General features: G+C 39.3%; 1 protein-coding gene across 2 annotated transcripts; it reads right to left on the reverse strand.

Annotated features, from left to right (window-relative positions):
- Window positions 1-5,962: 5,962 nt before the first annotated feature.
- On the reverse strand, window positions 5,963-14,164 carry ewsr1b (EWS RNA-binding protein 1b). 2 transcript variants are annotated; one of them, XM_026186368.1, is made up of 15 exons: window positions 14,092-14,164; window positions 13,585-13,621; window positions 13,231-13,282; window positions 12,875-13,025; window positions 12,545-12,740; window positions 12,188-12,447; window positions 11,913-12,069; window positions 8,625-8,659; window positions 8,017-8,046; window positions 7,719-7,834; window positions 7,494-7,623; window positions 7,286-7,396; window positions 6,967-7,093; window positions 6,510-6,875; window positions 5,963-6,368 (listed from the first exon to the last, which is right to left on the reverse strand). In XM_026186368.1, the coding sequence occupies exons 1-15, from the start codon at window positions 14,105-14,107 to the stop codon at window positions 6,332-6,334; spliced, it is 1,821 nt and encodes a 606-aa protein (XP_026042153.1). In that variant the 5' UTR covers window positions 14,108-14,164; the 3' UTR covers window positions 5,963-6,331. The 2 variants fall into 2 exon arrangements, with proteins under 2 accessions (XP_026042153.1, XP_026042152.1); XM_026186367.1 differs by having other exon boundaries at window positions 8,625-8,662.
- Between the last annotated feature and the right edge of the window lie 32 nt (window positions 14,165-14,196).

The following is a 14,196-nucleotide window of genomic DNA, read 5'->3' on the forward strand; positions in this document are numbered from 1 at the left end:
AGATAAAATAATGCAAATATAAGTCTCATTATTGAAGTGGCAGAAAAAAATATGTTTTTCTTTTACAAACCAATTATTACTGGAACTATTAATTATCCATGATAAAAAAAAAATAAAATGAAAAAGCTGTAACAGTAATAAATAAATAAATAAATAAATAGGACTTTATATTAAAAAGCTTGGCATAGCATAAGCATTAGTAGTTTAAGTAGTGCAGAAATCGTGAAGGGCTATGTGCACCTTTTATGAATTGGTGCTTTATTTTTTAATACTGTTTATATTAATGATCATACTTAGATAACTTTACAATAGATTTTCCAGTGTACTTTGGCTATGCAGTATCTTTTGTCAGCGGTAAACTACTTTTACCGCTGACAAAAATGGAAATCTTCAGAAATACCATCATCATCATCTCTCAATAATGAAATCTTTGTCTCTTTATCAAATCACCCAAAAGGCAAATAAAGCGTTCATATTGGACCCTTCTGACTGCACAGTCAAGATATATATGCTTACAACTCATGATGACCCTGAAGTAGTCAACCTGTGCCAGCTTTGTAAGCTTTGTAGTTTTGCAATGAGTGTGTGGTTACAATTTGTTTAGGCACAGCCCAAATCAAAGTAGTCAAACAGGAGAAGAGTGGTGAATAACAAAAGAGTGATCAGTCTAGTCAAACATGCAGCTGAGTGAAATACAAAGCAGTCAATAAAAGAGCACATGATTTACTCTGTGCACGAAAGAAACACTGTGGGGGTTTTACTGTAGATGATTACAGGGCAGGGCAGTGGAGAACTTTTAGGAGGCACTTTTGAATTAGGTTAAGTGTTGCATTAACTCTGGAAAAAGCTGCCTAAAGTGTGTTTGAGTTCTCTTCTTATCATCCCCATGTGACCTCAAACTATTTAAGCCCAGAATAGTAATGCACATTACATATTGTTTTGGTTGTTGTTAAATACTAAAGGCTTTCCAGTTAAACATAAGAGCTGGAACTGGGATAAAACTTTGGTGCAAAAGGCTCGACTTTTATCTTTTACTATAGAAGCAGATTTTTTTTTTTTAAAGGCAAAATTTAAAGCGCACATTTTGAAAAAGTTACAAATCCTACAGGCTCAGACTAAGTGTTTAATATTTCTTGATGCTGTTGAATGTTCTTATTATGATCTGATATCTGATATGCAGGTCTGTCGTGACTGCAGTGAACCCAAAGGCAGACCAAAAGTGAGCCTTTTATTCTGGCCGATTAAAGTTCATAAGTAAAACCAAAACTGAAATACTAAACAAAACTAGGAACAAATGGGAAAAACCAGAAACGTAAGAAAAAAGTACAACAGGACAACACACACAGTGTGCAAATGCGGAATGTTCAAGTGGGGTCAGAGGTCAAATGTGACACATTTGGATGCCAACTATAATATGATATTTATCTTCCCCATGTACTAGTAAAACTCCCTAAAAGTTGCCAGTACAATTAAAGGCAGTAGACTTTTAATCGTTTTAAATATAAAAGACATTTTATAAAATGTTGAACTTTTTGGACCCTGAAAAAGAGGTCAGAGGTCCAAAGTAACCCACATAACCTATTTGTTGTCAACACAAACAACGGCAGCGAGATACAGTTTTAAATAGCTCCACGCACCGTTTTGAGCTATTGTGTTTACACACAGAATGATGATAGCACACATAAACACTACCAAAAACATAACCTTAATATCAAACACAGGAGAGAACTAACTAGTAACTAGTAAGTAAAACAGGAAATGAGTAACAAATTGGGCAAAGAATCACAAGACACGGGGAAAACAGGGGAGGCAGGATAAACTAAGAGGAATACAATACTATGATAAACATGAACAGAAACTGGATGGCAAAACTGATAGAACTCTAAGTGTCATGAATGCCATGAAAACTGTTGAGTACTACATAGACCGAGGGTTATTAACCTATAAAATACATATAAGTTAAAAACAGTCTGACCAGGCCTTTACTTCTTCTACACCATCTCTTTCTCGGTGTACTAACTCACACTGAGCTCTCTTCTTCACTCCTCGAGTGTGTCTTTTTAAATTTAGGCAACCAGCTGCCAAGAAGGAGGGCTTGTTTTCATTTAAAAAGAGGGATGTGTCCGTTTAAGAAAGACAGACAAAGAGCGAGAATGAAAGGAAGGGAGGGAGCGGAAGAGAGATGGAGAAAGAGACAGACAGTGAGAGAAAAAGAGGGAGAAGGTGGGGTTGATGAGATCATTTTCTGGGCCTGGATGAATCAGCTTTTCTGTCAGTGCAGAGAGAGAACGAGAGAGAGTTCAGCACTTAATTAATCTACATGAACAACCAGCCGCAGCCAATGAGAAAGACTTGAAGATGTCAGCTGTGGCTGCTTTTGCCAAGGCACTACTGAGAGTGGCGGAGTTTAAAAGAGACACACAGACACCATCTTGATTAGTGCATCTTATCTTTAACACGACTCCGAGTCCAGATCCTTACTGATGCACAATCTTGTGAGACTGAATATCAGGTCTTTATAATCAAGTAGTTAAAAAATGTTTTTTCCCCCCCGACTCGGCCACAAGGTCAAAGGTTGGAATGAGAACCAGAACAACAGGAGCTGAAGTAGGTTTTGTGTCCTGCACTCATGAGGACTTAAACATGCTGTGAGATCCACAATGATTTCTGTCTTCAGAGGTTCTAGAAGTATTAGAGGTGATCTGAGGATCAAATCCTAACTACACTAAAACCCCAGCAGGCAGGAGTTTGCAGTGGTAACATGAGCAGTGTATGAAAATGAAAACAGCAACACACTCAGCAGCCATATGTTTCACAGATGTTTTTCTTTTTTTTGTTTTAAATGTGCCAGTGATCAACGTCTGTGATTAGCAGTGCTGCTTAATTTAGGCTGAAGGCCTCACAGGGCTATGATTCTGAGTTTAACAAGCAGCGTAATGAGAGTGAGTGTCATTGAAGTTTGAGGACAAAAGAGAAACGAGCAAAGAAATAGTTTAACCATTGGCTCTTTGTGAATTTTGTTCTGAGAGTTTACAATTTTATTGCTGTGAATGGCAGCAACTATTTAAAGTAACAGTGTTATTAAGACCAGAAGTACATTTGAATTATCCATCCTTTAAAAATTTAAACACTTACACGACTTCCTGTATTTTACTGCAGTTCTGTCACTGATGTAAAACTTCTCATCTGATTCTGAGCTGCACTGATTCACGCAAAGTTTGAATCTAACCTGCGCCACCTGCTGGCAAGAAAAGTAACTGCAAGGCTTTTCAGACCTGCAACTGCGCTACATCGTCTACATTAATGGAAAAATAACAAAACAGAACGCTATTCTGGGCCTACAGAGGGCTCACAGCCTGACTCGGTCACCTTTTGTTCAAGGCATTTCACTGTAAAGCGAGTGATGAAAACTTCCCCATAACAAAAAATGAGATACACACAAATGCGTAGTCAGTACAATCAATGGTGTTAACGAGTACCAGGGTGGAAAACCTGTGTATGCAATGCTCAGGAATGCCTCAGGAAGGAGAGCCACAGAAAGCTCTGAGGGCTTTTATAGAGCTCTGGCACACTGGGCCCAGGTGTTTCCAGCATCACTGATGGAAAGTGAACTACACCAGCCCTCCAATGCCTGCAAACAGGCTGAAAGGAAGGCAGGGTGGAGTGGGTTACCACTGAAACACATTCGTGATGTGAATCTCCGGTCCCACCACATCCTAAAGGTGCTCTACTGGACTGAGTTCTGGTGACTGGATGCCATTTCAGGCACAGCAACATGAGTACACTGTTTATGGAGAGATGGACATGACCAGCAACAAGACTCAGGCAGGCTGTGGTGTTCAAATGATGCTTGATGGGTAGTAAAGGGCCCAAAGTGTGCCAAGAAAGTATCCCTAACACCATTACACCCCTGCCAGACTGAACCGTTGATGCAAGGCAGAATGGATACTCATTAATACTCACTCCAAATCTTCTGTTGTCCAACTTAAGGTGAACCCATTAAAATTGTAGGCTGTGTATCCTGTTTTCAACTGGCACAAATGACACCCAAACTGGTTGGTGTGTGCTGATGTGCAAAACCCTTCAGAAAACATTGCAGATGAAATACAAAGTGTGCAATAGCACAAGGACTCCATAAAAACCTGACCAGCCTCAATGCCCAAAATTTAGTGGGAAAGATTCAATTTAATACTTTTTAATTACGGGAAGAATTTGCCTTCCCAAGTTATGCGAATGTAACCAAGTTGCATTAATGTCATCTCTCAATTAGAGATGGACCGATCAGATATTACGTATCGGTATCGGTCCGATACTGACCTAAATTACTGGATCGGATATCAGAGAAAAATAAAAAATGTAATCCGATCCATTAAATATCACGAAAGCACCTCACAAAACTTGCAACACACCGTAACTCACCTCAGAACGTTAGCACGTCGGCGCAGTATGCATCACGTGATAGAGGGGCTGTGGCATGCGGGACCTGTCGGTGGTCTGGATAGCATGTGGAGCTTCGCTAGCAACCCGGCATTTCATCTCCGACAAAGTTATCCCGAGAGAAGTAAAGCAAGTGTGTAAGTCCATCTCTGAATGTTTGTAAAGCATTCCTGCGTTAAGCTTAACAAGCGACTGCCTCTTCTTGCTGCTACTTCAATCATGAAACTGCTTAACGATCAGCTGATCGGCTTTTCTGTCGCGAGTCCGTGTCTCTAGTTTGCTTTTGGCCCACGTTGCACCAGAAAGAGGAAACCAGCGGCTGAACAACAGCAGCACGTTTAAGCTTGATCAGCTGTTGTTAGAATTTATTTATTATTACTTTCTACTTGAGGATCTTTTTCTACGTAGCTGACGCTGGTAACTGTGCAGGGGCGGATCTAGCAAAGTTTAGCCAGGGGGGCCGATAGGGCATTAACAGGGAAAAGGGTGCACAAAGACATACTTTTCTTTCTTATTCTCATTTAAAATGTCTAGCTTTTAATAAATAATTATCTGACAGCCAAAGTTTTAATTTGATGCAAAATGTATAGAAGTCCATTACTGTATATAGTAACTATTAAGTCTAATATATATACCCTAGTAAGCTATAGTACTTTTTCCTTTGGGAAGGTACCATCTGTGCAGTCTGCAATTTTGTTGAAGAAAGATGTTGAATCTATTTAATATTTCTTGAAAAATAATTGATTTCTGTGCTTTTTTTTTTCCATACTGCATCAAATTAAGGTTGATTACGTCGATTAAGCATCATGAGGTGGAGTGTGAGGGGTGGTTCCCTATTTTTGTTGTTGCTGGGAGTTGGAACCCTATTAGTTAGGTTGCTTAATATTTATGCTAAGTACTCTTTAAAATACCAGAATAGGGAGGATGGTGTAGGTTTAAGTTTATTAGATTGATCAGTATTGCTGTACTATGAAATATTTTTTTTGCATACAGGTATAACAGAATAGCTTTAGTGTAGTTGTTGTTTTAAACTTGAGTATGAACTTATACAAAATGCAGCAAGATATTTAAAAAACAGTTTTGTTGATTAAAAAAAAAACACTATATCGGATTCATATCTGTATCGGACATAAAAAAGTGGTATCGTGCCATCTCTACTCTCAATTACCAAAAACATTGATCTGTGCTCCTTAGGAAATACCTTTTTTACAATAACGACACTGCTTCCAGTTTTTTTGGAATAAATTTCTTCATTCATCATATGATTTTAAAATCCCCATCAAATATTTGAGTAAGATTAACATCGTGTTTCCTCAAAGAACATACCAAACACACCTTAAGCAGAAAGAGCCTCAAAGAAATACTGAAGTGCCAAAATCTTTGGTTTAACAATTCTGAGTATGTACAGTTCAGAGATGTTATTTTATGTAAGTAGTGTGAATGTGTACAGAGGTCCCTTTATGATTTTAAATTACTTAGGTGCTTAAAATTTGTACAGTTGAGTAAAAGCAAAAAAACCTCAACATTAATTAAGTAAAATTTTATTTCCCACATTTATCAACATACAATAGTTAGTTATGGGAAAGGACAGTTCGTTAATGAATGAAAAATACTGGATTTTACAACACAAAGTCAAACCTAATCTGCATCTTTAAAAAAAAAAAGAAAGAAAAAAAGCAATAACAGGAAGAACAAAACATGCACAATACAAGATTTAGCATAAACATGGGTAAACTAATGACGAGGAAAAAAAAAAAATATGGAAACGATATGAATGTAACTGCACAGGTTGCGTGAGAGCAGTTCTATAACCATCAAAATTCGGAACCATAAATTAAAAGAAAATTCTTCTAAAAATCAAATTCCACAAGAGAAACGATCAAGAGCTTCTCCTTCAGTAAGGTCTGTCTCTGCGCTCCTGACGATGATCCCTGCAAACAAAACCAAGGAAGGACAGCAAACACTTCAGTTTCAGTTCCATGTCCAAATTCAGCATTAGGAGGTAGTCATAAAATTACTTAGAGTAATAAGACTGGCACTAAAGTTCACGTTTCAGGTAGCCTAAACCCTACCTCATATCCATCTTGCCCCCTGGTGGTCCCATTCCTCTTCCACCTCTGCCACCCATTCGGTCCATCGGTGGTCCTCCACGGCCGGCCCCACGGAACCCTCCCCTGTCCATTCCACCACGTCCTCTGAATCCACCTCGGTCACCTCCCCAGCCTCCACGGAATCCTCCAGGGCCGCCGGGTCCACCGGGCCCTCCGACTCCTGCTGGACCGCCACGGTCCATACCTCTGCCACCACGCATTCCCATTCCACCTCTGCCACGGTCACCTCCATGGGGAAATGGAGGGCCACCACCCAACCCTTCTGGTTTGGGAGCTTTGCACTGGTTACACTCCATTCTCCAGGCAAAATTCTGATTGCCACAACCCCTGGAAGCACAGATTACATGAATTAAAAAGTTCTGACAAACCAACAAAGTATCAAAAAACCAAGATGGTACACAATGAAAAAAATACATACGGATTAGGACACTCCCAGTCACCGGCTCTCTGCTGCATGTTGCCTCCTGACGGTCCACCTCTGCCCATACCACGTGGACCACCTCGTGGGACAAAACCACCACGGTCTCCGCCACGGCCCATCATACCTGATATTATAGGGAAATCACAGCACCTTTAAATCATGAAGCTGGACTCAGGCTATTTTAGCATGCAGTTCACATAAAACACGCTACAGGGCTCCTGTGTGAGTTTATCTAAATTCAAACTACCATCAATTAAGATTTACACAAGTACAGCAATAACAGCATAAAATACAGTCCATCACTACCAAAATTTACCTCCACGTCCCATCATGCCATCTCGCATAGGCATACCACCTCTCATTCCACCCATCATGGGTTTTCGGCGTGCCATGGACACCTTAAGTCTTCTGCCTTGGAACTCTTTTCCTAATATTTAAAGAAAGAAGAAATTGTTTACTAATAATATTAATACTACTACTACTAATAATAATAATAATAAAGATTTGATGTCGATGAAATGTACCATCAAAATGCTCCACAGCTGCTTTGGCACAAACTGGCTCCTCATAGGACAGAGTGGCGTCCCCCTTTGGCTTTCCAGAGTCCTTGTCTGTGTATATGTTAATCGCAGGCTGGCCAAGTCTGCGGTTAATCTTGATGTGTAGAAAGAAGAGGGGAAGGAAAAAAACATTTACTTTATTGTTAATTAGGTGTGTTTGCAACTACATTTAGAATAAAGTGTTCTTACCCTAATCGGACCGACGTGTTTGAAGAATTCAGCCATTTCCTCGAGGTTAGCCTTCTCAGTCAATCCTGTGATATAAATTGTGCTGTTCTCTGAGTCATCCTGCTCCTCTGGGCGTCCTACGAGGAAACCCATTTACAAATTTTTTTTTGTTTTTAAACAGTTGCTTATTTAAAAAAAACAAAACAAAACAAAAAAAACAACAACAAAAAAAAACAAAACAAAACAAAAAAAAAAACAAGCTGTACAGAGTTTATGAAACACCAATTTCAAGGAACCTAACAGGAGTTTAGTGACTCACCCATCTCACGCTCGTTGTCGCCCATAGGTCCTGTGGTCCATCAGCCAGGAGGAAAGAAACAGATTGATACAAGTCAGTGTTGAGAACTCTTGTTTAGTAAACTCCACCTAAAGAGTACTACAAAACATAATCCAGACACTCCCTTATAGACGCATCAGCCATATTGGGAAAAGTTGAAAATAGCACCTTAAGGTACACACAATTCCCACAAGTGATATATTGAATTGAAAATAGGACACCTTGGACCCTTTGGCAAATATTTGTGTGTCATTTGAAAAGCCTCTTAGACCAGTAGCAAATCCTCAAAAAACCCCATGAATTCTGCTCAGATTTCTTAAAGTAGTAACAAAACGCATTCGAGTTGAAATTTGTGATTAACCTTTTGAAAACTCAAGTGTCAAACCATAAGCAGTGACTGAACTATACAGTACCCCAGAGAGAATGGTCTCAGGCAATGGGAAAAAAAATAATTTCCAATATTTTCAGATGTGTTTGTATAAATAAATTTTGACGACCACAAAGTATGTCACATCAATACTCGAGGCATATTTGCTCAAAAAAGTTTAAGTCTTTGAAAGGACTAACCAGTGTAATACTCGTTAACTTACCACCAGGCTTACTGAAGCCACCTCTGTCTCCAGCGCTGCTATGGGGGAATAAATGGAGATATGAAGGCGATTTCCCTTTTACAGCCACTTCCATGGCTCGAGCAAAGTGGCTTGATTGAGGGAGTAATCAAAACATTCTAACTAGCCGGACAGCAACTTTCACATAATAAAAATTCCCCATAATCAGAAATACATAATCTAACTGAGGGTATTAGTTTAGGAATTATGCGCCATTCCTTAGTTAGCTAAAAACAACTTCAGAAACATTTTTTAGTAGAGGATACACATGAAAAAAAATAAATAAAAAACTAACATTTTTTACTGGTATTTAAATTGTGACAAAACCCAAACATTTGTACACAGATAGAAAAGATTTCAGATGCATTGACGGAATACAGTTTTACCCAGAAACAAACTATGGCCGCACTAACATTACTTCTAAGGAAAATTACAGCACAAGCAGATATTACACATGTAAAATAAGACAATGCATCTGAAATTTCACAAGAAGGCCTGGTGATTACATTCACCAGGTAATAAAAACAAATACAAGTATACATGTTTCCAAACAAAACACCAAAACTTTTCGTTTTCTTCTTCTTCTTAAACATAGTTTACCAAGGGAAATTAAAAACAAAGACTTGGTCGCTTAAAGAACCCATCATGCTCATAAAAACCACCATCCTCAGTTCTTGAAAAATGGCAGACCTTGAATCTTTGTTAAAGCTCCTTCTGCTGCTTAAGCTGGCGGCTCTGTACTGAGTACAGATACTTTTTAGAGAAAAGATGGTTTTAAATGGCTCTCACTGTTACCTGTACGGTATAAATGTGACAAAGCATGTTAAAAATGTGCTCAAAAGAAAGTGATCAAACAGTTGTATTCCAAACCACAAAAACAATTCAAAACATTTCAGAATGACATAACGTGCCCCCCACCTCCCCCCAGAATATATAAATATACCTGTGCAAAGCTAAACCTAAGCTAATCTTCAAATTTAATGATAGAAACCTGCTACACTGCATCTGAAATACAATGATGTAATTTTATTTATGCTTTCTAACTGAGAACTATTTTGTTTATATTATACTTTTAAAGTGTGGCCTTGTATGAGATTTGCTGAAATACTTCAGTGTCTGTGTGTGTGCATTTGCGCCACCAAAAACCAGAGATGTCATGCAGAACCCTCTTTCTTAAAAAGGAAAGGAAGGAGAAAAAAAACAACCCCCCCCCCCAAAAAAAAAACAACTTTTGCCACTGAAAAATAACCATGAAAAATTCTAAACACACCTTAAAATGGACACCTGAAATGAACACCCGATGATGCCCGTGCATTTCTGCCACAAAACTGCTCATTCAAGCTTTGGGCAGGATTCTTTCCCAAAAGAAGGGAAAAAAACCAAAAAAAACCCCAAACCCCTGTCATGTTACCAATAGTCACATTAATGGCTGCTGATGTAAAACTTGATAGCGCAAGTATGAATTTTAAATAGTATTTTTAAACCTTTAAACAGCTCTTCTAAACCAAACCAAACCAAATGTGCAGTACAACATGACGGTACAACCCTCTGATGAACTTGAAACACCTGAAATGTGTCTCTGTAACTGTTTTAACTTGGTAAAAATCACATCTGCACAATAGAAAACCTGTTCCGATGCTCAATCTGTAGACAATTTTCTTGTCTATTAAATGGAAGTACCAGAGAGAGTGTCCAGGATGTGTTCCAATTTCCTTAACATGAGAAATACATTTTCACAAGACCCTTAAAACAAGTATAGTGCACCCAAAAGCTGTTTTGAGATTTGACTAATGACAAAACAAAAATCCACTTTGGACTGAATGCATCCACACTAACCACCCCATGAGAAATCTTTATATATTTTTTTGGAACAGATGGGTCTGTGCATACCTTCAATAAGCCCTGTTTTCCCATGCCTTCAACGTCAAAAAACCACTATACCTACATTTTTCTTTCCTCAAGCTGTCAAAAACACCAAAAAACAGCCAGTATATGGCTGGAAAATAACCACGTGTATCAGAAAATTAACCAGGATTTTGAAATTTATTAAAACTTCCCTCTGAGTGTTTTGCCATTAATATAGGCTTACCGTTCTTACTGTCCTTTGTTTTGTTTTTTTGCTTTAATGGTTAGTAAAAAATAAATAAATAAATAAATCTGAACATCAAAGTAACCCTTGAAAGAGATTTTTTTTTTTTTAAAACAAAAACAAAAACTTACTTTGGTCCAAGAGATGACATCAAATGAGAAACTACTTTTGGGAGTAATGTCAGAGCGGCAAATGACAAAAATTCTTAAAATAGATGGTTAATTACTCTGTCTTCTTGTAATTGATGTCATTTACTTTTGAGGTGTTTCTTTAAACAACCATTTAAACATCTAGATTAATTTAAAGTGCCATTTCCCGCCTTTTTTGGCATTTTCTCAACCCAATGAAATGGGGACAAATACATATTGTCACCGGTTGCCCTTTAGAAACCTATGAGACTCTGAAAAACCACCAATGAATTGGCAAAAAATGAATAATAAATAAAACTTATCAAGAAAATGTACTGACCCAAATACTGCTCTCTAGTAAAACACAAACGTGCATGTGAAATGGAACTTAATGTGCTACATGAGCCCAGCGTCCATTTATACATTTCTTAAAATACCTGTCGTAATATATGACCTTACAGGACTAGACTCCAGCATCTAACTGTATTATTCCAGTTAGTCACTCTACAGAGAATAATTCAGCATGCTGACAAACTGAACTGGTGGGAAACTAAAGAAAGTAGGGTTAGAATTCTGTATGTCTTTATGTAGATATTCTTACAGATTGTACCATGTTCCCTGACAAACGTTGAAATCTGAAACTACGTTTTCCTATGCTATACTGTTGATACTGCCCAGTAATCAAATCGTGGTCTAGGATATAAGCTGTCCAACCTAAATTTTATGCACAGGTCTCTGATCAAAATCGGCACTTTTTTCTTCTTCTTACCTTTGACCAAGAGAGAGGCAGGGTTGAGACAAAACTCATTCTTATTGCTGGCATATACAACATATGCCACTGCATGTATTATACTAGCTATATGCAATTCATTAGCACCGATTGCTGATGAATCAGTATCAAATGCTAATAAATTCCCCTTACAAGACTGCCATTATGTTTTCCTGTATTATTCTGACGTTACAGCAGGGTTTGTCTCAGCTCTGCCTCAAATGGCAACGGCACCTGCAAAGACTGAATAAATGTGAGATTAAGTGCTTAAGAAAGACACTTACCCCATGCCACGCCCCATGCCTCCACGCCCACGATGCATCATTCCACCACGGTCAAAGTCCCTTCCAGGGCCCCTGCTGTCCCCTACTCCAGGGTACCTCGTAGGCTCAGAGCCTGGATAACCAGAACCTCCACCCTGCCCGTCCTGCCTGTAACTGTCTACAAGAGGAACAACAATATCAAAACATGCAGTCATCACAGAATGATCACAGTGGAATCGAACAGATGCGCTTAGTTGAGAGAGCAGCTGTTTAGGCAGGAGGAAAGCAAAGCTTACTGTAATGGCCGGACTGACTGTAACTGGGTGGTCCACCTTGCTGGTTGTACTGGTTGGCTGGAGGCTGCCCATATGATCCACCGGCCTGGGGAGGGTAAGCAGGAGGAGCTTGTTGCTGTGGCTGGGTCTGCTGTTGGTATCCCTGCTGCTGGCTGTAGCCTGCCTGCTGGCCTTGGTAACCAGGTTGTTGCTGACCATATGCTGCTGGCTGGGAGTAGCTACTCTGGTTGTAAGTAGCCGGCTGGCTGTTAGCATTGTAACTGATGGAGACAAAGCACAGACAAAATGTAAGTAATCCGATAAGCATGTTCTTCTGGAATTCACGTGTTATTTTGTTGTCAGATGAGATGTTCATACCTCTGAGGGGCAGTGGGAGCAGCCTGTTGGCCATAACCAGGGTAGGCAGACTGAGCCGTGTATCCTGGCTGAGAGCCATAAGACTGGGAGGCAGCTGGAGCAGCAGCAGCAGGAGTACTGTCATAACCACTGGCTCCGTAACCCTGGGTTGACTGTGAATAGCTGTGAGTAGCAGACTGGGCAGCAGGGTAGCCAGCTATACAAAAGACATCACATATCACAAAGAGAAAAAAAAAGATATTTGATATTCATTCCTGTTCACATTGTAATTTGACTGTTTAACAACAGAATAATTAAAAATAAATAAATTAAAACAAAACAAAAACTGACCTGATGCTGGTTGGCCATATGATCCAGATCCATACTGTTGCTGCTGCTGGGGGTAGCCTCCAGCTGCAGGTGTTGTCTGACTGTAACTGCTATCAGCAGCTGCTGCAGCAGGTTGGGTATATGAGCCATAATTCTGCTGGCCATAGCTTTGCTGAAAGACCAAATACAGTAGCCATTAGGCACAATAAACCTCAACTAAGCATTATTTAAAAGCTCCATTTGCTTAAAGCACAAACAACCTATATGACTGCCAGCAGTAAACAAATAACCATCCCAAGTTTCCCCCACAATCATTAAATGTTTTAAGCACAAGGCATGCTTTGATCAAATCTGCACAATTAAATCAATAATGGTACCTGAGCAGATTGTCCATAATTCTGTGAGGGCTGGGCAGCATAGGAAGCATACCTGTAAACATATGCATCAAAATTTTAGGATCATCAGAAATCCGGGTACTGCCTGAAAAAAATATCATGCTGTGCGCTGTTTAAAATGGTCTTTATCCAAAAGATGTTTACTACGATCTAAAGAAGGTTACAAAACGACCAAAAGTAATCCATGTTTGCATATTGGTTTTAAAAAATATATACAGGTTTACATTTGCATCCACCCTAATCTCCGCTTTGTTTCCTTTCTTCGAAAGAATTAGGTCATATTGGATGGTTAAAAATCTCAAAGCCATTTTAATAAAGGTAACTGAAAAACCTTACCCCTGTTGAGCCCCGGTCTGGCTGTAGGAGCTGTAATCTGTAAATGGGGAAAAAGGGTTAGTTTAAAAAAATAAAACAAGAAACAATAGTTTCAGATCTTAGCGCGCGAGCCGCACGTTACAGGCCCGTTCTTAGGTTGCCATTCAAAACGGAGACAACTAGACCATTCACTAAACCTATACACTACTTCACAGCCAACGAAACCACTCAGAGATCGACGCACCCGTTAAACAGGATTCGTTTTAAATTGGTAATATGCGGAAAAACGCAGTGTGCACAAATGAAAAAACATATCCGGAGTAAATACCGCAAAGACTCGACGAGCTAACTTGTCTAGGCCTCGGACGCGGAGCCGACTAAGTTCATGTTATTCAATGAAGAAAAGTGGCTAAAAAGACAAACTATGCAAACATACTCACAATTAGGATACATTCATGTAAATTAATGTTTCAATGAAAACCAACATTTACTTTAAAAGTCAGCAATTGTCGCAATTTTTTTACTCACCCGAAGCAGACGCCATTTTAGTGTGCCTACAAGAGACGAATGGACGAAGAATGCTGCCGCAGAAACGCACTTCTCTTCGCGGCAACCACGAAATCTCGCGACATA

This window comes from Astatotilapia calliptera, chromosome 12 (assembly GCF_900246225.1).
Source record: "Astatotilapia calliptera chromosome 12, fAstCal1.2, whole genome shotgun sequence".
In the NCBI taxonomy this organism is placed as follows: Eukaryota; Metazoa; Chordata; class Actinopteri; order Cichliformes; family Cichlidae; genus Astatotilapia; species Astatotilapia calliptera.